This window comes from Parasteatoda tepidariorum, chromosome 5, assembly GCF_982258835.1.
Source record: "Parasteatoda tepidariorum strain Cologne lab strain chromosome 5, Ptep-v5.0, whole genome shotgun sequence".
Taxonomy (NCBI): Eukaryota; Metazoa; Arthropoda; class Arachnida; order Araneae; family Theridiidae; genus Parasteatoda; species Parasteatoda tepidariorum.
This window is the reverse complement of record NC_141759.1, coordinates 53,183,189-53,208,247: the sequence shown is the minus strand read 5'-3', so window position 1 is coordinate 53,208,247 and position 25,059 is coordinate 53,183,189. Positions and strand designations below refer to the sequence as shown.

The window sequence follows — 25,059 nt, the reverse complement described above, 5'->3', positions numbered from 1 at the left end:
AATATCGATTATGATGATTACATTTACAAAAAATTTGGAGAAAGCTTAAATTATACTTTATGGCATGAAACTAATGGTAAAGCGTGACTGGACAGGAGAAAAATAAGTAAAAAAAAAAACCACTTTGATTTGAAATGTCTTACGTTTCATTCTAAAATGTATTTCCTTTCCCAGAAATGAATGAAAGCAAATGTAAAGGAAAAGAGATCTATTATCCCAATAGTTTGGTCAGATGAGCGATTCAAACTTTGGATCTTTAAGTTAATTTTACTTTTTGTTTATTTCGCAATAACTCGAGAACTTTTTAAGCGAGTTGAAAATTATTTGCACAGAATAATGAAATTTGTTTATCCCAAAAAAATTTTATACAAAACATAATTTTTAGTAAATATTTATTATTTTTTATTATTTTATTTAATAATAACCAAAAAGGAGGTGTGCAATTTCTTACAAAACTTTAATGAATGTAACTTTACATGGCAAAATAAGTATTTTTAATATCAGAACGCATCAATGTGTTTAATTTAGAATAAAAACGTCAAAACAGTTTCTGAATGCATTGCAATAAGAATGACTTTGAATGCATGAAATCATATAGCTGTTTGAAACAGAAAACTGTAAAATAACTATTCTCAATCGTTATCTTTAATCATAATAATCTAAAAAATTTATAACAGTTTTTAAACTCAAAATTTATTTCGTGGTAAATTTCTACTTCTCGCGTTGCACGTTATGTTTATCAATTACAAATTTACAACATATATTTTACATGTATCTTTTTACATTACATTACTTAATTATTACATTACTTAAAACCAAAATTTATTCTATAAGAAACAGAGAATAAATTTTATTTAGATTTCATTAACTTTTCAGGTAATTATTGTAACTAACTTTTAAATGTAATAATGCAGAGAAAATTAGAGCAATAAATTTGACTAATCTTTACCTATTCCGCTAACATATTATCTTTTGAGAGTAAAATTTTTAATTTAGCAATAAACTAGATGGAAACTTTACAGAATTCCCGCGCTCCTAGTTACACAGAAATTAAAATCGATATTTGCTTTATTTTTGTTACCGCTTGTGAAAATTTAAAGGCCCGCAAGAACCCTGCTTTTTAAGAAAAGTTTACCAGTTATTTTTATTTTTACTTTTTATTAATTTTGCTAATTTTTTACTTTGAAATTAAAACCAGTACTATTTTTATGCATCTATTTTTTAATTATAAATTCTTTTTATTATTACCATAATGGGTATGAAACCAATTAACTAAATTTCATCTGTTAGTTCAGTTGCCATGATGTGATGGCAGTGTTAGTATGATGTTTGTAGTGCAATGATGCGTGCTATGTCTTTTTAAGAAAACTTACTTCTGATTGAATCAAAATGTCTTGTCGTTGTTATTTTTGATTATTTTTTCAATAGTTTATCCTTTATCAGATATTTTTTCATCTTGTTTCATTTCTTATACTATATTCTTAAATTGTAATTCATTGTTTCCTATATCTTCTTCAGTCATAATTCATTAAAATCACATTGCTTTAATTATAATTTATCCATTCTAAATCACGCTAATTATCATTCTAAAATCTCTTTTACATCGCTCAACGAAGCATACGATATGGAAAAGGCAAACATCAAAAAAAAAAAAAACTGCTCTTACCAGCTACAGACAAATTCTGTTATAAAAGAATCGGAGTATTTACGTTTTGGTCGAAAATACGAGGAAAATATGTCAATGTTAAATATTTAACAGAGAAATATTGTTTATTACACTAATCACTTTATTATAAACAGACAAAATTGAAAATCGTAGCTGATACGAAGAAATAGTACAGAACTCATTGCGTTCCGATCTGCGCAATTGTGTGAGTTAGGCTTTAACCGAATGTTAAAAATGTTTTAAAGCATATTTAAACTAAGTAAAAAAAATCTCCTTCTTCTTTTCACTCATTCTATTATAAAGTGACAAAATTGAAAATCATGAGCTAATAAGAAGAAATGGTACAGATTGATTGATTCTGCTATAAAAGTATTGAAGTGATAAAGAAGGAAAAATCCGAGGAAAATGTCTCTGAAGATATTTAACATAGAAAAGTTGTTCTTTTCACTTGTAAAATAATAAAATTGAAAATCATGAGATGATAACTGGTAAAGATTGATTCTGTTATAAAAGAATTGAAGTCTTAAATGTGAGGGAAATGTCTTAGCTAGATAATTATCGGAGAAAATTTGTTCTTTTCCCTCATAATAAAACAGTTAATTAAAAATTAACTAAAAATATTAAAATGATAAGAAAAAGTGTCCCTGTTGCCGTGATACTAAAACAAAAGCACATAAATGTTTAAAAAGAAGAAGATAATTCATAAAAAGAAAGTAAGAAACTATATTTAGAAAAAAACAAGATCTTGAATTTTAGTTTAGCTGTACACGTGTTGCTCAATCCTTATTTATAATATGAGATTGAACTTCATTTCTATAATTTAATTGATAAATTCAAAATTTTCGAATAAATAAATTCAAAATTGTCGTGCGATTCGTTCTAACTTTTTTTTTTTTTAGTCATTTCTGTAACATTCTGTATTTTACATGGCGCATTGACATATCAAATTAGCATAGCTATAAAATTTTAAACAAAAATACATTATAAGTTTTTTTTCTTACATTATTTAAATTTGCACATTTTTTATGACCAAACTTAACATAATTTTAACAGAAACCTTGCAAGCTCTTGGAAATAGGATTCATAGTAAAAGTTTGAAAATACGATTAGTAGTTAGCAGTAACTAATCAAAATAGCTCCAGAATAATTAGGAATATTGCTCTCTTGTATGTGAAATTCAAATTCATCCACACTGTAATATTTAAATTTCTGATTCCTTAAAGAAATGAGGTCTTGTACTTCAATAGAGGCAGCAAACCATCTAAAACAATAAAACAAAAGACACGCCAAAGGAGAATATTGTTCCGAGAGCAGGAAAAATTCATGGCCAAGTAAATTGTTCGAAAGGTTAAGTTGTTAGAGATGAACTAAAACGTCTATCCACTGCATCGGCTTCGAAAACTTCGGGGAATGTGTGTTTAAAAAAAGAACTGGATTGAATAGTGAAAACGTCGAATACTCTACCTCTATATCCTTGATGGTATAAATATCTGCTCTTAAACATGCTCCATTTCTTTATTCGTTGGGAGACCTACTGTCGGGATCCTTCTCTTTGAAATACGGAGAGAGATATTATTCGGTAACGATAATAAATAATAAGAGATAAATGATAATACTAATAAGTTGTTCAATATAAAAATTAAATAAATATAAATGAATGTTCCATGCGAATTTTTGCAATGTACAAGAAAGTCGCAGTACTATATGGTTTGCTCCCAATGAATTTATTTGCAGTGTAGAAAAAAGTCACGATACTGCGTTTAAGGGTGTCCGTGCATCCAGAATTATTTACTATACCTATATAAGCATTGTCTATATTAATCATTTGCAATGTTGGGGAAAGTCACGTTACCGTTGGTTTATGTACATGTCACATGATTAATCTCTTATGATGAAGAAAGTCGTTATGCTATTATATTATTCCATGAGAATTATTTGCAATGTTGGAGAACGTCATAGTACTATTGGTTATCCTGTATGAATTATTTGTTATGTAGAAGAGAATCAAGATCTTATTAGGTTGATCTTAATGAATTATTTGCTATGTTGGGGAATGCCGTGATACCTTTGGTAATTTCACATAAATTATTTGCTACGATGAAGAAAGTCACAATACTATTAAGCAATTTCGGATGAGTTACTTGTATTTTTGTGGAACGTTACGATTAATAAAGTCACAACACTATTTGGTTTCAATACCTCTGGAGGTAGTGATCCAGGAGATTCCTTGACTTCTAGATTGGCTCAAAATTACAAGGCTACGGAGTTGAACATTAGTAGTCGCAAACCCAAAACTTGAGTTGGTTGTTCAACAAAGGATATAAAATAAGATATAAAAACACTATTTGGTTATGCCATATGAGTTATTAGCAATTTTGAGGGACTTCCCATAATTATTCGTTATTTCAAGTGAAATATTCACTACCTTTAAAGAATTCCATTAATGAATTATTTGTAATTATGTAGAAAGTCGTGATATTGTGAGATTATTAATTTTTTAACATTAATTAATTATATTATAAATGTTTCTTAATTTTTTACAAGGTTAGGTTTCTTAAAAATTTGCTTAAACTAAGTAAACTTCATTTACAACATGCTATCAATTAGAAAGTATTTCTGGTCTCGCTACAAATAACACTATGAATTTGGAAATGATAAATTATATTTTAACCACTGATTAATTTTTAAAAAGTGTTTAAAGAGATGGCTGTCAGTAAGAATCAGGACCAAATATTACTGTAGATAAAGCCTAATTTCGCATTATTTACTTTCAAAAATAGTTTTTTACTTCGTTTTTTATTTAAATTAATAATAATTTTTTTACCTATAATTAAATATTTTTAAAACTATAATTTTGTGGAAAGAGGATAAGGGCAACAGTTATCGCTATTTAAAATTTTTATAAATATAGCAAAGCTTTGTCAACTATTTTAATGAATGGTTCTTGATATGGTGAGGAAGAAAATGGGAAAGGAAAGAAAAAACAATAAAGAAAAGAAACAAATCAATGAATCAGAGTATAAATGTTTGCATCAACTGACATATCGTCCAGTTGTTTACAATTGAAGTTGTGGAATTTCAAAGAACAGGATCAAAATTCAATTTGGTATTCCATATATATTCCGTATTCCCTTGATTTTCAATCTTCTGTAAGTTTCTCAGTGTTGAAGGGTCATAGTATTAATTCGTTGCTGTAAATAAATATTTCAGTTCGAAAACGAGTATTTTTTTTTTTTTCGTTATTTCAATAAACTTACGATTTTTTCTAACCAGGTTGGATTAAACCAGTCGTTAGCATATTTTTAAAAAATAACTAATTTACCCTCCAGATATACAGTCGGACTTCTGTATAACGAACTTCCATTTTGCGAATTTTTTCAAGGAACCAAGAACATTTTGGAAATTTCTTCGTAAAATAACTTCCAAATAGCGAAGTGAATTTGCTATTTAACGAACTTTTCTTTGAGATCCACTTTCGCCATTTTCCAAAATATTTCAGAACATTTTAAACTTGTTAATGCATTTTATGGGGGAAATAACCTTGAATTGAATTTCAAAGTCACTTAACTTATAGAGAAAACAGTAAAATCACTTTCTCTTTTTCTCCGCATTTCAAACAAAAAACTCTAGCATAAACCAGAAAATTAACGGATTTTATCAGTAGCAATTAAACTTTAGAACGCATGTGGTAATGTATGTTTAAAATTACTTTTATAATAAATGCAGCTATAATTTTATACATAAATTTAGCTTTTTTTTAGTTGAAAATGTATATAGCATGATTGTGTAACACTGGATAATGTTTTGCTCTATTCTTGCTTTCCATGCAAATTTCTTTTATGATTAAGATTTATAAAATAAATAGTAGATACTACTTTACTATATAAAGGTGTATCCATTGCTATTTTAATATTATGTCTAGTGTTTATGAATTTGGAACCTGTTTTGCGCCGTTTAAGTATTTCAATAGATGATTTTCTATTTAACGAATTTTCTATATAACGAACATATTATCGGGATTTAGCGACTTTGTTAAATAGAGGTTCGACTGTATATACCAGTAAAACTTATCATTTCTCCTCTTGCCTCTACTACACCTGCTTCCTATCACTCATGTTTTGTTTGCTTACTTTGTTTAAGTTTATCTTCTTCCCTATTGGTCACCCCTTTTTTCCTTGTTGTAACTTTTCAATATTTTTTGCCGCTATTTCTCCTTGCCTTTTTTATTGCCCCCCCCCCAGACACAGATAGATAAAAAAAAACATAACATGTTTGTTTATATTAGTATTATTTGTGTTTCCCCCCATGTTTTAAATTTAGGCACACATACCAAAAAGCTAATGGTAACAACTATAGTGTTCCTATAATCGAAAATAAATCTTGGACAGTAGTAAGATCTATTGTAACTACAGAGTATAAAATTCAACCAGAGAGATTGAAATTTGAAGCGCTGATGGACACTTAACGAGATAACGATAAACAGAACGAGAGTTTTTTTTTTCTTTTTATTTTTTCGTAATTCCTATTTGCTGGAAAGTTATTGCCATTCGAAGCATTTCTTTTCTTTTAATAACAATTTATCCATTGTTGTAAAGAAATTTACCTCACTCGCGATTTTTATTTTATAAGCCCACGCGTGCGACTTGATGTCAAAAGTATAAAAATAATGAATAAATAGAAAATAAGAGAGAGAGAGAGATTAGATATCGTCAGATTATATATCGCTGTTGAAGATTAACATACAGACGATTATTTTCAAAAACATAGTAGCAGACGATTATTTTCAAAAACATAGTAGCAGACGATTATTTTCAAAAAACATAATTTAAATTGCTGTTGAAGTCATATTTAACCAGGTTGGCAAAAAGCATGAAATTAAAAAAGGACATATTGTGTTGGTGATTCACGTTTTTCTCTTTGTTTTTTTAAAGAATCAGTAGCACATTCTTTTCCTTCTTTTTAGTTGAATTTTCTTGTGTTTTTCCTCACAAGGTGAGATTTTTTCGTTAAATTAAACATTAAAATTTTATTTGTTTTTTGTTTCACAATATTTTTTCCTATATGTCAATCCTACACAATCGCTGTTATGTAATAGAAAGAGTATCGTTATATATTGTTAAAAAGTAAAATTACTTCTTATTGTGTCGTACATTCTGTAAACCTAAGTTACTAATTTTTGTTTTCAAGTACAGATCATTATTTTTCAAACCCAGCTTTATCCTTTTATTTTGTTACGATAAGCAAATTTATAAAATATGCTTTTATTAAATTACAATAATTACATAAAGAAAATGATCTCCTTTTTATCGAAGTTTAAGAAGAAGAAAAGATCAAGGATAAAAAACGGTTTGAGTCCAAAAAAAAGGGGATTTTGAGAAAGAATTAATTTGCGTACAGATAGGAATTGCTTTCCCACAGCACGGCCCATCTCACTGTGTAATAACTCTCGGGGGGAAACCGATTTTCCATATTATTGATTTGATGAAATTAAGTGATCCTAAAATGCAACAGGTGGCCTAATTCAATCGTAATTTTAAAAAATGGACATACGGTTCTTCCTTGTCCGTCTCCAATGATGAATGGGCAGCATCCACTAGGGTTGATGAGCGAAACTAACGGGGTGAGGGGCAAAGCCCTTTAATAAATAAAATATTTGGTACATTTTTCAATTGAACTAAAATTGTTTTTATTCTCAACGGGATACAATGGAAAATTAAAAAAATTCACTCGATAAATTTGCATCTAGGAACTAGGTCTTTCTAACACTATTTAACACCAGGAACCGGCTAAAGAAATATATTGTCTCCGCAATCAGAAAAGAAGCTTGGATTTACCATATTGTTGTACTAAGACCTTCCATAGTAAATAAAAAGTTTTGTATTTTTTTTAATTGACCTTTGATTTTTCATTTGTTTGGATACAACACAGGCTATTAATAATTTCATTTCACAAATTTCCATCTAGGATATACATATATATGCATATCTTATAGCATTTGCACGGTATTGCGCATTTATATAACAAGTAGTATTTCAAAAAATAAAACTGTCGTCTTCTGATTTTGAATATCGTATAAAATGTTCTCTGTTTCTCCAATAAATTTCCCTTTCAGATACAAACTTGTGCAAATCTCGAGCAATTCTCAGAGCTCGCTTAGTATACATGGTGTTTGCCTTCTTTAAACCTGGAAATAAAAAGATCTATACACAGATTCTGAAAAGTGTCTAATTTTAAACTAAACCAATATAAGTATATTTTAATAAACTACCGTTTTTATTTTCTACAGAAATTAAATAGTTTCAGATATAAAACAAAATTGCAGTTTTTGACACATTAACAAAGTACTAAGTTGAGATTCTCGAATTGTAAGTGAGGCGCAGATTAAATTAAATAGTACAATAAGTTGATGAAGCCTTTCTAATACTTTTTAAGACCAGAAAAGGGCTAAAGATACATTTATGCCAATTTCATCTCTAATGGAAACAATTATATTGTCTTCGCAATCAAAAATAAAGCTTGTACTTACCGTGTTCTTGCTCTCAGTGGCCTTCGGTTACATATAACGTTTTTAAACTTGTACATTTTGACAAAAAAATAAGACTAAAAATGTCATTCAAAAAAATCTGTTGCTTTAAGATCAAAACTAATTTCAGGTATAAAATTCCCACACGCGAAGTAAGCAATATCAAATACTTGTAAGAATACAACAAAAAGTTTGTTCCCCAGGTTATCAAATTAATTAATTTCATAATTTTTAAAGCATATTACAGGGGTGGCCAACCTGAGGCTCGCGAGTCACATGCGGCTGTTTGAAGGATTATTTGTGGCTCTCGATAAATGTACCCGAGTTCCCTTTTCATTTTTGTGCTATTATTTTTGAAAAAATTATTATCGTTCCGTATGTGTTTCAAAATGTCTTTTAAATTACTGAGAAGAAATATGAAAAACTAAGTGCAACGTTGTTAAATTCAAGGTGAGTTTTCCATTTCCAATATAATTATGACACAAAAAGCATCTGGAGAATTAGAATTAATAGAGATGCAAGAAGATCAAGCTCTACAATTAAAATATAAGTAGACGTCGATGACTGAATTTTGGAAATTTATACCAGAATCGAAGTATCATGAATTGAAAAAGGCTGTTTGTCGAATTATTTCAATATTCGGAACAACGTACTTATGTAAATCATTTTATCCCACTTTAAAGTTCGTGAAATCCAAACGCGGATCAGTATTAACTAACCAGCATCTCATGGAATTGCTGAGAAGTGCTGTCACCAATTATTCACCGTATTTTAAAGAATTATCAACAGAAGTAAAATAAATGTGTTTAATTTCTAATATTTAAATTCAATACACATATTTTGTACTTTTACTTATATGTTTTCAATAAATATAATTTATGTAAAAAAAATTAAATGCCTTTTTTGCATACCTTTTAAATGCTGCTCGTGAAAAATTTCAAATTTTGAAAAATGACTCGACTATCAAGGAGCTTGGCCACCCCTGGCATATTATAATGTCTTGCAGATATTAATTATTGATGCCTCTCAACTAACATTTAATATTAATTTTTAACATTTATTAGGAAAATAAAAGGCAATTTGATTTAATGTATAAATATGTTTTTTCTAAATAAATATAAAAAATACAATTCTAATGCAGTTCTCTTCTTAGTAGTAGTTTTTTTTAATTATTATTATTAGAGTATAGCTCAATTATTAATAATATAATAGTATTCATATAGTTAAAAAAACGCAGATTTTTTTTTTTTACTTTCTTAAATTCCTACAGTACAAAGGTTGGGCAGAATTATTGAAACAAACAATCTTTCTTGCAGTAGCAAATAGTTTAACTGATTTTACATGTCGAAACTGTTAGCACAATTTGAAAAACCACGATTGATGTTTTCAGAAATGATGTTCGTTTTATCCATGTCAAATTTGCTTCGGCAGAAAGGAGGAGCTTCTACCTTTCTTTTTTTATTAAAGCCTTAATTCACAGAAAACAGAAAAGTGTTTACGAATTATGCGTATAACAGAAGAGTGTTTACGAATTACTAAAAAAATAAATAGGTTTCAAAATGGTTTCTGATTTTATTATGTATTGTTAGAGCTAAAATAAAGCTTTTAAACTAGCTATTCCAAAGTATATCATTTTTTGCTTTATTTAATTTATGATTGCTTTAATTCATTTAACTAGTTTTATATTAAATTTAACTTATTTTTCTTTCTTTAGTTTATTTATTTATGTAATAATAGAATAATCGCTTTATAAGATAATATAAACTTATTTAAACATTTCATAAAATGCTAAAATAAAAAAAAAGGTTAAATTAATCTTCCCTCAAATTATACAAAAGAGAGATATTTTATTTCAAAATAAATTAACGTGTTAATACGGTTTTAACTTAATTTTTGCTTTTATATTATCACTCAATTGCCACAAATTTTTGTAATTAAATTATAAAATAGGCTAGTTCTTTTTCCTCTTTTTTTTTATAGTGCATAATAAATTTGTGTTTTGAGCCTTTCAAAAGACCAAAGTGAAATACAAAGGAGAGTTACCTTTATCTTTCAAAATGTTTTCTAAAAAGGCTCTATCCTTTCCTAGGGATGGTGCAATTCTTGGTGCAACAGAGCTTTTTGGTCTTAAATTCTGTGGTTGGCACTTCACTTTCTGAGCATTCTTTTGGCGCCGTATTTTTCTCTGCTTTTCACTTTTAAATATCTCTTTTGAATCATTATGACTTCTTTCACTAAGGTTGTAAAATTCATCATTGTCAGAATCTAAAATAGTTCTAGTGTTAGAGTTCAATTCTTTAAAAAAAATAATAATAACAGAAAATGTACAAATATATCACGTAAATACTTTTTAAGATAAAAAAAAATTGCATCTCTATACATCATAAGACGATATATTTCGTCTTATCGTTTCAAGCATTAGACAAAATCACTTCAATGGGTAAAAAAATTAAATAATAGGATCATTAACAAAAAGATCCCGAAGATTATAAGGTATTAACCTGCAAACAGTTCTTTAATCACAAATTTAATAATATATTGGATTACAAACAATATTTATCATGCCTTCTCGATAATATTTTTTACGTTTTCATTTTTAATTATCATTTTTAATTATTCCAAATTAAAGGCTTAAAGCTGAAATTGTTCAACATATAACAATATCGCTTTTTTTGTTGCAATTATCTCATAGTGACATTTTAAAGAGTGGGCATAATTATCCTTATTTTAAAAGCTTTACTATTTAATTTGAAACTAATTAACACGTTGAGCGCCGCATCAGCCATCGGTGGCTGACACTGGACTTTCCATTTAGGCCTCGTCAGTCACCCGTGGCTGACACTGAAATTACATTTAGGCTGCGTCTACCACCGCTTGCTGACACTGACCTTTCACATAGGCAGAGAAAAACAGCTGGCTGACAGCGTATAACATGATATAGAACTATAAAATTTACACTCTTTTATAGAATTGCGGAAAATTTATTCAAAATTTACTTAAGTATCGTGATTATTGATTTAATAAATTCAATTCTATTTTTAAACAATTCGTAGTCTTATATAACTCACCACTTTTTTCATATATGTCATGCTAAACCTTTTAAAACTAGCAAAACCTGTCTAATATTTGCAATTTTAGTTTGTAGTTAATTACAGTTTGGCCAGACGGGCAAGCCATGTAAAATTAGCGTGGTGTTCAACGTGTTAATAGAAACTTTTGCAGAAAGTATAGCAATTGGCATCTTTGTAATTATTCCACTAGGAAATAATTTTTTGAAGAACGTAAAAGTTGGCTGGCATGCATTACCTTTGCTGGAATTAAGAAAAATGCTTTCTGAAACTACAAAAATTGCGTAGGCTAGGGTATGTCCAATATCAAGAAAAAATAAGGAAAACAAAGCTTACTTTCTCTTGAATTACTCACCTGAAAATCTGAAACTGGGTTTCGATTTTAATGAAAGATCTGAATTTTTCCGATGTGTTGAAAAGATACTATCCTCGAATGAGTCAGAATCCGTATCATCAGAAGGTTTAGCAGTATATCTTTTGACAGCTGTTTTGGGTCTTGCGGAGAGAAGCTTGTCGTTTCGTTTTGGTGATTCCAGCTAAACATGATTTAGAATTATTAAGACTAAACTAACAAAAATAGGAAACAAATGATGAAAGGGATGAAAAATATTTATAATTCTATTCCCAAACAAAATTTTACTCAATCAATTTCTTAATTATTAAATCAAAGATACAACTTTTGGTCATTTCCTTATATCCTGTTTAATAAAATCGGCAAGTTTATATATGTTCAAGAATATTTTTTTATACAATTTTATTTTTTTATATTTCAAAATAATGTACGTGCGTAAATGAGTTTTACTTTTAATTTTTAAAAAAGATCACGACCGCTTGAAGACAATTAATTACTTTCACGAAATTATCCACTTTCGAGTATCTGATTTGAGAATTTAATTCATTTCAATATTCATACAAAAGAAGAAGCATTTAGTAAGGTGCATTCAACAACTATAGTAACAGAATTCATATATTTTATATTGAATAACGTGTTTTTAAGTTTTATACATTTGAATATCCATACTAGTAAACTCGACGAAACAATGAAACGTATCAAAATACGGAAGATCGGGCTAATGTAGACATACAGAATATTTCTGTTATTAACCTCTCAAAATTTCTCTGCAAATTTTAACAGATTGGTAAAATTGCGTTACAAGTTAACACGAGGTTACATCTCAAAATGCTTGATCTCAAATACAAAGTGACAATTAAGGTTATAACAATTAAGGTTAGCAAAGTTTGTTTAATTTTGAGATCTCTTAAAAACTTGCTTTAATGTAAAGGTAAATTTCGAGGTATCTGCCTCACTGCACCTGCCTCTTCAACTGAGTTTTTTGCCATAGGCAGCGAATGAATTTAGTCTAAGTTAAGAAATAAAAAATAAAAATTAAAAAAAACTTCCTTTCACTATTATCAAGTTTTATGTATTTGAATGCTTTTATTTTATGGTGGCTAAATCATTGTAAATCGACTTTATTGTACCATACACGAAATAGCAGAGAGTAACATTTACCACCACATTAAATATTCAAGAAAGATCTTTTGTTAAAACGGGAGAATGGGGAATTTAAGTATTTTCTTAGGGTTTAGCATTTATGATAAAGATTTTTACGATTATTTACTCGAGACTAGAACATTACTATCTAAAGGGAGAACTAGACTTGGGACTCTCTCCCCACTAGCCTCATGACACAGGGTCATGACAGCATTTGAAGAAGAAAAAAGATTATTGAAAAAATATTATTATTGAAAAAAGATCAGGGGTCTGTCCAGACATTTTGTGAAAGGTCCTGTTTTCGTAAAAGTGTGAAAAAATTACTCTTAATTTGTGAATAGAAAATAAACCTTAAGTCACATTCTTTCAAACAGGGTCCTGCTTTTATGAATTTGTGCAAATAGGGTCCGGCTATTGCAAAAAACTTCTTCAAGGAGTTTTTAAATTGTAAATAGATACAAGATTATGCTCAACACTGTAAAGTTATAATTTAAAAGAATTAAATTTTCAAAAATAAACAGCAGTTGCTGCTTCTAAATTAGAGATGTAACATACAAATATTTGGAATTTAGCCTATACTGCTGAACGCAGAATATTCATTTCGGACAAATAATGGAAGAAGCGTTTGCCGATGAACGCTTCGGCAATTGCTTCTTTAAGACGCTTCTTCAAACGCTTCATAAGAAGCTTAATTCGTTTACATTTATCTTTCTTCGTTTTTTTCCCCTGGGAAGGGTTTATTCGATTAACAAACAAAACAATAATGAAGATAAACAAATTTGTGAAGGGTCCGATTAAAAAAGATTCATTTTGTGAAGGGTCCGATTAAAAAAGATTCATTTTGTGAAGGGTCCGTTTTTAAGTAAAATATTTTGTGAAGGATCCGTTTTTATGAAAAGATATTTTGTGAAGGGTTCGTTTTTATGAAAAGATATTTTGTAAGGGTCCGTTAACGGACCCAAATTTCTTTTAAACAGACCCCTGAAGATTATTGAAAAAATATACTTCTAAATTAAACTATGCATAATTAAAAAGAAAGAAAAACGTTCAAAATAATGATTAAGCTTTTAAAATAATGATTAAGTAAGCTTTCTCGGCAAAGATTTGTGAAGACTATCCGCACTAGCCTCCTCCCTATTGCCAATATTCAAAATTTTACAAGTTTTAATTTCATTTTTATTTTTGTAAACAATTAATGATAAATAAGCAAAGCGTAAACAAAAATGTGTCTATTACACCTAATATTTCATAACTGTTAAAAAAATTTCAGGATTCCTTACGTCTAAGTCATAACCTTACATTTGAATTCACTTTATAACTTGATAAAGAAATCCTTCTTCGAGCATGCGCTGTAACCGGTCTTTTTATTGTGCTTCTATCAACTTCTGTCTGTTGTGACAATTTTGAAGAAGGTCTGTCTGTAGGCGTCGAGCATTTTGGTGTTGGATATAAGCTTCCCGAACCTCCCACATCTGATGAACCAGCAGGAGATAAGAATGCCAAATCCAACGAAATTCGTTCTTTTGCCTATAACAAATTTTTATGTTAAATAAAACTGATTTAGGTACGAAATAGCTAGAAACAAGTTTGTAAATAGAAGAAGAGTTTGTTGTCAAACAATGAAAACTCACAAAAAAATTGTAAATAAGAAAGTTATAAAAAATTTGCGCTCAAATGCATTGCAGAGGAAATTTTTCAGATAAATTATATTATTATTTCTCTCTAAAAATATTTTAGGGTCATCACGATAGAAGACGTGTCTGCACTTTTCCTCCAAAACAAGCGAAATTTAACTTTAATTATTTATTACTTTTTTCTTACTATTATTATTTTTTCAGGAGGAAAAATAAAAGAAATTAGCTTTGTAAATATTTCGCTATAATTGTTTCAAATTAATTTAAACTGTAGTTTTTTCTTATCAGAACCAATTTTAGTGAAAATTAATGCCGGTTTTATAAGTATTTATACAATTAAGTTAATGAGTATTTCTCGGCCACCTTTAATCAGGAAATGCAACAAAAAAAAGTATAATAGTTCAATTATGTTTCTTGCAAAACTGTTAGTTTCTTTCATAACATTCATATATATCGTATTTTTCCTTGTGTTTGTTTCAATCACTTCATTAATTTTCATGTGTTTTTTACGTATGTTTACCGATTGTATTACATAGCTACCGATTTAAACGTTTACTAATGACGATTCTTTGTAGTGGTGGATATTTTACAACTGAATTTATAATTTTAGCCAATAATTATTTTTATTTTAAGAGTATATTTTTTTAAACATAGTTTGTACTTTTATATATTTATTTATATTAATTATAAATAGTGATAGTCAAAATCACTAAGAATCAATTTTGTTCAAGGAAAATGAAAATATTTAGTTAGTATTACTTTGAATACAAAGAGAAAAATCTCCTGACAAAAATCGGAAAAATCATGAACGAACAAGGTGTCTACAGCTTTCGAAAATCTCTCTTAGGGATTCTCACTTATTTTTGAAAACTAATTCCTATTCCTCAGTTACAGATTCATTTGAAATTTGTTACTACTGCCATAATTTTTTTTTTTTACTGCCCGCTTGTGTTAACATCCGTCAATTCAGGCATCTACAGGGCGATTTTGTTAACCTCTCTTACAGTGGCACCATATTAGGTGGGCCAACGTCGCTCCCACAGTAAGGACATATAGTACGGAGAAGGAAAGAACATCCATACCTTGCCTGGGATTCGATCCCGGAACCTTTCTGATGCAAGGACAGTTCCCTGTCCCCTTCCCAGGCCGGTCGGCCTACTGCCATTATCATAGTTGCCTAAATGCCATCTTCGTGAGCAGGGACTTTGTTTGCAGGGAGCACCCTCAGTCTAAAGCCCTTTTTTTTTTTTTTTAATTTGGTTGAATTGAAATTCTCGAAAATTTTCGTGACCTATAGTATTGCTCCAGCATGTCTTTTTTGAGTTGCTTTATAATTTTTATTGTTATTTTTCACATATCATGCCCAAATTTGTTTCAAAATTTTGCTTCGAATCCACCAAAGTGATAGCAAATATAGTTTCTTGGTTAAATATTTCAAGACGATAAAAATATCGTGGCCTACCAAATTATGCATTTGCTCTGAAAATCGCTTAAAATATTTTTTAAAGTAATAAATATTACAAAGAAATATCAAATTGTTTTCAAACAAAACTTGGTTCAAACAAAGAGAGAGAAAGACAAGACAGAGAGAGAAGCTGTTTTTCACTCTTGCAGTTTCGAGGCTGTTGTTTTTACAATATTTGTATAATGTTTCCTTAATTACAAATTCATAAAGGATATAAATTTGATTTACCGATTTGCTTCTTTTGATCTTTCCTTTGGCATTTCTGTTCATTGATGATTTTCTAAAAGCTGAAAAAGATGAAGGAAAGAATGAATAACTGAAAAGAATTAAAGAAATGTTTCGTAACCCCTTGGGGACGGGTGATTCAGAAATGCATTCGTACAAAATCAGAATCAGGATGTAATTAAATAAAAAACGGTAACTTAAAAGTAGTCGTTGATAATTTGACAGACTTACTTTGCTTTTACTTTAATTATTGGTAGTTTAATCATATATATAATCAATGTTAATTTAAGGTATAACTAGATAGTTTTATTTTGAACAATGTAATGGTGAATTAAATAAATCAAACAATTATAACTCCGCCCACAAATAAACTGCTAAAGAATTACTTTGATTACCAGTTTTATCTTTTTACCCTGATTGATACGGTTTTGTGCTGGCACGTGTTTGTGACAGTCGGCGCGAAAGGGTTAACAGGTTTCGTTAACACTGAGTCAACTTCACTAACAAGTTACAAAGCATTCTATTGTACCAACCCGTTTTTCATTTAAAACAATCTGCATAATTTAAGTGATGCATGCTTATGCAATAAAAAGGTATTGTCAGATGCGTTCAAATGCGTGTGCATGCTCGGGGCAAACTCTTTAATTATATAATCTTGAAATGAGCATTCCGGTAGCATAGTCGATTAAATTGCCACTTATACTGCTGGTGGTGAGTTTGATCCTGGCAGCAATGATTCCACGGGTGATTAAAAATGTAAAAAGTGATGACTAAGAGAAAGCAAAAATGTATTAAAATTAGTTGATTTTTCTAGCATATTTTTTTTAGTTTACTATTAAAAGTAAGTACAAAGAATGTTTTTGTTTTATATCTGAATAATTTGTAAGGTAAGTTATGGTGATAGTTACGATTGAATAATTAAATAGAATAAATATATATAAAAATAAAATGGATTTTTACCATTTCTCACATTTTTAATCGCCCGTGGCAGATGACTAGACAACTGGCTTTTAGACTCAGTAAAAAGTGTGTTAAAGCTGTTGTGAGTGAATGTCCTCTCATTTTATGGTGCGGAAATTAGGAGAAAGGGTTACCAGTTAAGGAGATATCCACATCATCAGACCAGGATTAAAATTAAGAGGCATTCTTACCATAGCTGATACAAGATAGTATCCTAAAACGGGCTAGGTGCTTAAACATGGTTAGTTGATGTGATGCGTAATCACTGAAATGGGGAAAATATCCCGTTTTACTTTTTAAAAGAATATGAAATAAAATAAAAATAAAAAATAATAAGTAAGTTTAAAGTTTTAGTTCCATGTTCTTAGTTGGAGAATAGGAAGCCCACCTTTCACTCGATGCCTAGAACCTTTGCCTCCTTAGCAAGCGATGAATTCACCCTCATTTTCAGTCACTACACCTTAAAGTGACAACAACAACAACAAAATAGTCATTGAAATTTTTATTAATAACCGAAACATAATCACGAATAAAAAAACTATTCTTGATGCTAACCATAAAGTCGAAACCTAAAACTTATTTATAACAGAAAGCAAAGTCGGAACCATTTATTAAAGTCGGAACCAAAAGTCTTTTAAGTCGGAACCTATAACTTATTAGTGCAAGGCCCCGAATCCACTGTACATAGTACAAAATAAATTTATATTTTTCTTTAATCGTCTACTCTAAATATAAGAAAATACCTTTTTGCAAGCTTCTGCCCAAGCAAATTTTAAAAATAAAAAATAAGAATATCAATAGTAATAATATATCTGTTTAATAATAATATCTTCAACATCAATGAAGTCAGTTAAAAAAACTTACCAGTTAGGATGATTAAATAATAATAATAATGTTTTTATAATGTATTAAATAATAATAATAATGTTTTATTTCATGTATCAAAATACATGAAATAAAAATAGGTAAAATAAAAACAGGTGTTTCAAGAAGATACCTGAAATTTCCTCGAGAGCCATTCGTACTTTATGAATGCCACGAATGCAGTCTTCATTGTCGGGCCTCAAGCGTTTGCCTGCTACGAAACACAACATCGATCGTTCTAAATCCCACAAAGAATACAGAATTTCGCCTTTCAATAACAGTGCCTGTAAGTCAAAACAGACGAAGTTAAGATTTTTTTATGTACAGTGCAGTGCTCAAAAAATTAACGGACCCCCCTGATTAACTTTTAATCTAATGATCGGATCTTCACGTTCTAGAACTTAATCTTAATTGCTTGAAGGGGTGACCTTAAATATGCTAATTAATTAGAGCAGACGATATTTTAAGTTACGAAATCAGACACAGAAGCGTACTTTATCTACATAAACAGAGCTTTTTTTCGACGGTTTCGAATTTCTGACTCCCAAAATAGCTGCAATCTGGGAAATATGGTCCAAATAGTTTGATTAGGATAGCGATCCAGTTTGGAAGCTTTAGTGTTAATTTTTCAACACTATGTTTCAACACTAAAGAAAGAGCTTCATTATAATTATATTACCGAAATGATCGCATGATGCTTGCTTATTTGGAATTATTATTTTAATTTCATACATATAAAAACCAAAATTAAGCCATTCTTCTTTTCAATATAGTTATTCTGCATAATTTTTTTATTTCAATGTAGGCTGATTTAAAAACCACTTATAGCAAAAGCCTAGTAAAAAGATATCGAAGCAAAAATATTAGTTTTAGGTTATCGGTTTAGAAGTTCCTATAAGGATCTTATTCTGTAATCTTTCTAGGATTATTTAGAATGGAAAACATAATTCTCCATCTGTTATATTTAAATCAGAGTTCTTCTGGATCAAAGATCTTCTGGAGAAATGTTCTTTGTGGAGTCTTTTGAAATTCTAGAGATATAAAAAAAAGGCTCATTAGACGCATTTGTTTGTTCGTGATTTTCCACATTGTTATATAACGAAGAGATCTTTTAAAAAAAAATAGTTTTTGGAAAATCTTTTTATAATTTTAAATGACTTTTTTTAGACATGAAATATAATCCATTCCAGACCAAAAATAATGATATGAAAAACCTAACTTTATACATATTTGTTTATTTTAATATGGATGCATTTTCGGATATTTCTCTTTGTTAACTATCACTTTTTCTGAATAAAAACTTCATTCGCTTCAAAAACATATAAATAGGAAATAACCGTCGTCATATTTGAAACGCTCAATAACAGCCGCTCATTTTCACGACTTGCTAGGAATAAATGAGAAGAAGCAAAAGTGATTAGAAATATAAAACAAAAAGTTGCCCACGAAAATAGAAAATAAATATGAGAAACCAAACTAGAAAAAAGCCCACAGTCAAAATATTAAAAAAAAAAAAAAACAAGTGAAACCACAGTGTCCGAGAGAGACGAATCAGGGTAAAATGCATTTCCCGGCGCTATGAAGAGGTAGTGAGAAACTAATGTCGTTAAACAAGGGAATCTTCATATGAATAAAACAAGATTCCAGGACATGAAGATGAGCTGATGTGACTGGGTTTGAAATAATTTTGGCATTGTCGAAATTGAATTGATTTCAACTATCATTTTAGCTATAAAAATTACCCTGCTATATTGAGATCTCAGATCAGATGAAAATATTGAGATTATTAAAATATTAGGACAGATAAGGTTACCTTTAAAAAAATCCTAATAATTAAACAATTGTGCTTTTTTCTGACATATTTTCTTCACGCTGTGTACTGAGTTATGGGTTTGATCAATTTTAATTCTTCTTTTGAAGAAAAGCCCATGTAAATTCTAGACTGTCTAACTCTGTACGAAATATCTCTTACTTCTTGGACCAACAACGGAATTATGAATTTGTAATATTCCTAGTGAAATGAAACACAGCTCAAATTAAAAAAAATATTATTGAATACACAAAATGGGGAAAATTTTTACTCAGCTACGGCCACAAGGATAAGATATGATTTTCTTTTTGTTTGCCAGATATGAGTTTTTGAAAAATAATAATAATTAAAGAAATCGACTACTCTTTAAAACCAAATTCGTACTGAGACACGGAAAAATTTAATTTTATTTTAAAAAATTGGAAAAGAATCGTCATATTTTCGCTTTAATCAATCTCATTTTGGTACATCTATATAATGACTTTTTATCTTCTGAAAGTCTACGTAATATGCTTGTCTACATAATGTGTCTTTTTTGAATATTTCAAAAGCAAAATAAGAAAAAGATTACTTATGATCAAAGGTCCAAAGAGTCAAAATTTAAATAGATGGATTAATTTACCTGGAAATATTTTGGATCTATCTGAAGAACTTCATTTACAAACTTCAACGCTGTTTCTGGCTGTAACAACCTAAAATAACACTGACTTCTGTCTGTTAACCATTCCTTACGCTTGGGATCAACTTGAATTGCCTAAAAGAAATGTTGTCAGTTTTACTATAAGATGATTTGTAAAAGTTGTAACAACGAATGCATAAATGAATGCATAAATGCTGTCTTTTAAAGCCTCGACTACATATGTGATGTCTGATGTTTCAGATTGTCTAATGTAAAACATTGGCCATAAGCTTAAACTTCTGTACTTATATTTAACCGAATTTATAAATTCTGTGATTATGGCGAGTAAATTCGATGAAAAAACAGATAAAATAACGCATAATACAGGAGAGAAAATATCTCCGCAGTGTTAGCCTCTCTTTTTCATCCTACGCAAACCTTTACAGTTAACCGCCTTTGTGAAAACAAACTCCTTTATTTTTACTTATTTTTTTTATTTTAAGTTGTCAGCAGATAGCCATACAAATCATAGGTGAGAAAATAGCTTCCCACAAGGGACTTTTTGAAGCTGTTGTATATTATTATTACTTTTTTTAGTGGTAGTGAACTAAATCAGAATATTTTAAATAAAAAGTAATTAAAACTTTAAAACTTAAGCATTCGTTTATATGACCATAGATTATATATATATATATATATATATATATATATAAAGTTTCAATTGATCTTTTTATGTTATCCTAATTAATTATTCTAATCGAAATACTTTCTCACACTTTTAAAAGCCACATCCTGTTCTTAAGTCTATTTTTGGCTCAAGTATGCATTTAATTAACAGGAGGACATTTTTCCCTTTGCTCAGTGTGGGAAACGTTCGATCTATTTCATAAACCAATAGCAACTACTAAGATTTCCCTCTTTCCCTAAATTAAGACATTTTACGGATTTTACTTTGCAAGATTTTCCCTAACATATAACCAAGGAGCGCAACTTTTCATGTTCACTCTTACACACTCTCATGACTGCTGTTGTCTAATAATTAATAAATAAATTTTGTACCCTCCTTTCCAACTTTAGACCTGTTTTAATCCTTCCACTCGGCAACGACGTTATATATATATTTATATATTCGGAAGTATACTTCCCACGACCTTATAAAGGTTAAATAACTTCCTAACTACCAGAACATTTTTAAAATGATTCGAGTCTAATCTTAGTCCTGACTTTTATTACAATATGCTATGGGCGTATGCCACGCCACGGGCGACTGAAATTGTAAAAAGTACTGACTAATAAATAGCAAAAATTTTTTGACAGATACAGAGATGCCAACTTGATTCGGAAAGCGAATAAATATTTTCAAGTGGTAGTTTATTAATTGTGATTCTTGGTTTAATAAATTCAATTTAGTAGATTTTTATCTACCGTTATTTCTAAATAATTCGTAGATTTATATAATTCACCACTTTATTTTAGTTGTATCATGTTAAACCTTTTAAAAATAAGTGAAATATTTGCAAAATTTAGTTTGTAATCATTTACCGTTTTTTAAACTATATTGGTGTGTCTGGAGCATCTCTGCAGATAATGAAATTAGCAATTTTTTTAGTTTGCTATTGAATTGAAATATAGAAATAGATTTCGTTTTAAATATGAATAATTTATAATGTAAGCTTTAGTGGTTGTTTTGATTAAATTATTTATTAGATTAAATAAATATAAATGAATCGATAGTCCTAATCATTTATTGCATTTATAGTCGCCTGTGGCATACCTGAATATTTTATCACAAAATAGTCACTATTTTTTATAGTTTTCCCCTCCGCTTTCATTTCTTACTGTTATTAAAGAATCGCGCTGATCTCCGTCGATTGTTTCTATTAAAGTAAACTACTGTCTAATTTACGTTTTTTAACTTTTTTTTTTGAAAATTGGCATAATTATTAAAAAGAAATGAAAAAATATAACGAATATGTCAAAAGTGACTGACCATGTGACCGATGCTACAATTGTTTCTTTTCTGAAAAAGAGGAATCCTCATTTTAAAAGAGTACTTGGTACAATTGTGAACACTATAAAAGAAATCTCATTTTCTAAGTACAAAATGCTCTACTATGATTTTTTTTCTTCATAAAGGTACTTCTTACACCATTTCAAATTCTTGTGCTTTCGCAGTTGATTGCCAGAACCTAAATTATTATTAGCCCCTTACTGATCTAATTACCTGCAAGTTTTTTAAAACCTTAAACAATCTTTAAGCCATGTTTCGGCTCGAGTCGACGAGAGAAAAGAAATCAGGGGAGAGAGAAGCTACTTTTTTTGAAATATACTAACTCTTGTTTCCATAGCCGCAGACAGCTTAAGACTTTGTAGCGAGGGGAGTACTTTCTATAGACAAACTATACCTAAAGCTCACTTACTTTTTTATTTACAAAAACAGTATTTGTTTGATTCTAACACTAAAGTGCTTCTTATAACTATATAATTCAATATATAACGTATAATTCAATATACAGTCAAACCCCGCTATAGTGAACACGGTTTATAGTGAACTCCCGGATATAGTGAACGAAATGTTCGGCCACGTGCCTTACTATACTTGTATAATGTTATTTTTAGTGGATATAGTGAACCAAAAAGGTGAAGAAGTTGGATATAATGAACTTTTTTCTGTCTTCGACTGATTTTTTTCTTAATTTCTGGTTCAGCATTCGAAGCCGCAATCTTCCAGTATCTGGACAAATATCGATGAATTTGCTAAGCGATTTTGTGGGACTACTTTTATGTACTCGAATGGTGGGTTAGACAGTTTTAAAAAGAGGAATAAGAGAAATTGAGGAAAAATTATCTGAGAGTCGGAAAGTGTTTCCATATCTGATGCTGAGGATTGCTCATCAGCTAAAGATTACAACAAAAAAAATTTGTACGCAAGACGAAGAGTAAAAAAAAATAACACAATTTTTGCTACTGTATAATATTTTTCAGTCATTTATTTGAATAATGAGTAATAAAAGGAAAGAGTTTGGGAATCAACAGTTAAATTGCCTGCGTTACGGATATAGTGAACACCCGGTTATAGTGAACCGAAATTTCAGTCCCTCGAAGGTTCACTATAGCGGGGTTTGACTGTATAACGTAACTAGTGTTCTGATGCATCAGAAAAAAAGTGACTGTTACAGCGTAAATAAATATATAAAAATACTTTTATATATACTTTTTGTTTTTAAAAATAGTATTTACCTTATTCAAGAATATGAGTGCTTCTTTAAATCTACTCTGATGCATCAGAAAACGAGCTTGTTGATACAGCACTGCAGCATTCTTGGCTTCAGGAGTCTTGCGAAAAATCTCCTCGGCTTTCTTTTTATCCAAAGCTTCCTTGATATCTTTGGTACCGATGACCACCATAGCAGCTCTAGCCTTATCAGTGAACACTTCATCTGGTCGTACTTTCCTGCCATCAGAACCGTCTTGACTTCCAGCTGATATCAGACTTGGAACTTTGGTCAACTGAGATTCGATATCAGCAAACAAACTTTGGCGTCGATCATCTTCACTGACGCTTAACTGAACACTGCTCCGTCTTTGATCTGAAGTATCAACTTTTAACGTTGAGAGTTCATTCCAGTGTTGAGATGTCGTTTCGATGGATAACTTTTTAAGGCCATCAGTAAGTTCAGCAGTTCCCTGACTTTGACGAGATTTCTTGCGAGACTTGCCACCCCTTCCCATAATGGAAGACATTGTTTTTTTTATTTTTTAATCTAATATTCTGAAGCTTTAGTTAATAGTAAAGATATCGCTGAAATGAAGGATAAGATTCAAAGACATAGCTCAGAGAAGTTTCGTTTCCGTTTCCATAGAAACGAAATTGTTACATATTATTCCATTAAAGAGGGTTGTCTGAAAACGATCGAATCAACTTTACATGGCCCAACTAAAATCATCGAAGCGATAGATCTTTCGAATATTCTTAATCTGGATTGTTCTTTTGCACGAAAGCATTTCAAATTTTAGCTATAAGACAGTTCTGGCATAGTTGTAGTGCTGTAATTGAAGGGAACGCGAAAAACGCCGTTCCCCGAAATATTTGGTTTAAAAAAATTTTAATATTCGGTTGTAAAAAAATTTAAAATACTTAATAATGAACACTTAATAAATTTTAAATATTTAGAAATAATTTTGTAAAACCTTATTCTTCTCGATTTTCTTGTACGTAAAAAGTCTGCAACTATGAAGGTTCCATGCCAGATGATGTAAAAATAATTCAAAACTTACTTCTAAATTGAAGCGAATCATTTTTCGAACATTTTATCTATTAAGGAAGTTATGAAAAATTAACTCACTCATTTCTTTTCGTTTTCGATGGTATCAAAGACGTTAAAGAGTAATTTTAATCGCAAATTAACTTTTGTATTCTTCCAAGTTTGGTATTGAAAAATATTTTGTCATTCTCCTTTGTTCTCTTCTTAATAATTTAAAAAGAGAAAAAAAAACTCCTAATTTCCAATGAAAATGTTGTTTTAGTTGGAATTTCAGTAATAAGTTTCAGTAATATTGGGGAGAGGGGAGAAAAGAAAGAGAAAAAGATTATTAACTTTTTTCCTTAAAAAAAAAAACTCCAATAATACCATTTTAAGAAAATAAAAGAGAGAAGTTAACATTATGTAAGCTCATTTTTGGAAACTTTAGACTCCCCCTTGTAAGCAAAAATAAACAAATTAAAATCC

At 29.6% G+C, this 25,059-nt stretch overlaps 1 protein-coding gene across 1 annotated transcript; it reads right to left on the bottom strand.

The window, feature by feature from the left end:
* Positions 1 to 7,327: 7,327 nt before the first annotated feature.
* Positions 7,328 to 24,171, bottom strand: LOC107452806 (uncharacterized). The gene is made up of 8 exons (XM_016069391.4): positions 23,570 to 24,171; positions 20,333 to 20,464; positions 18,034 to 18,184; positions 16,080 to 16,138; positions 14,052 to 14,279; positions 11,613 to 11,793; positions 10,233 to 10,454; positions 7,328 to 7,850 (listed from the first exon to the last, which is right to left on the bottom strand). Exons 1-8 carry the CDS (start codon positions 24,071 to 24,073, stop codon positions 7,699 to 7,701), a joined length of 1,629 nt encoding a protein of 542 aa, XP_015924877.3. The 5' UTR covers positions 24,074 to 24,171; the 3' UTR covers positions 7,328 to 7,698.
* Positions 24,172 to 25,059: the final 888 nt, after the last annotated feature.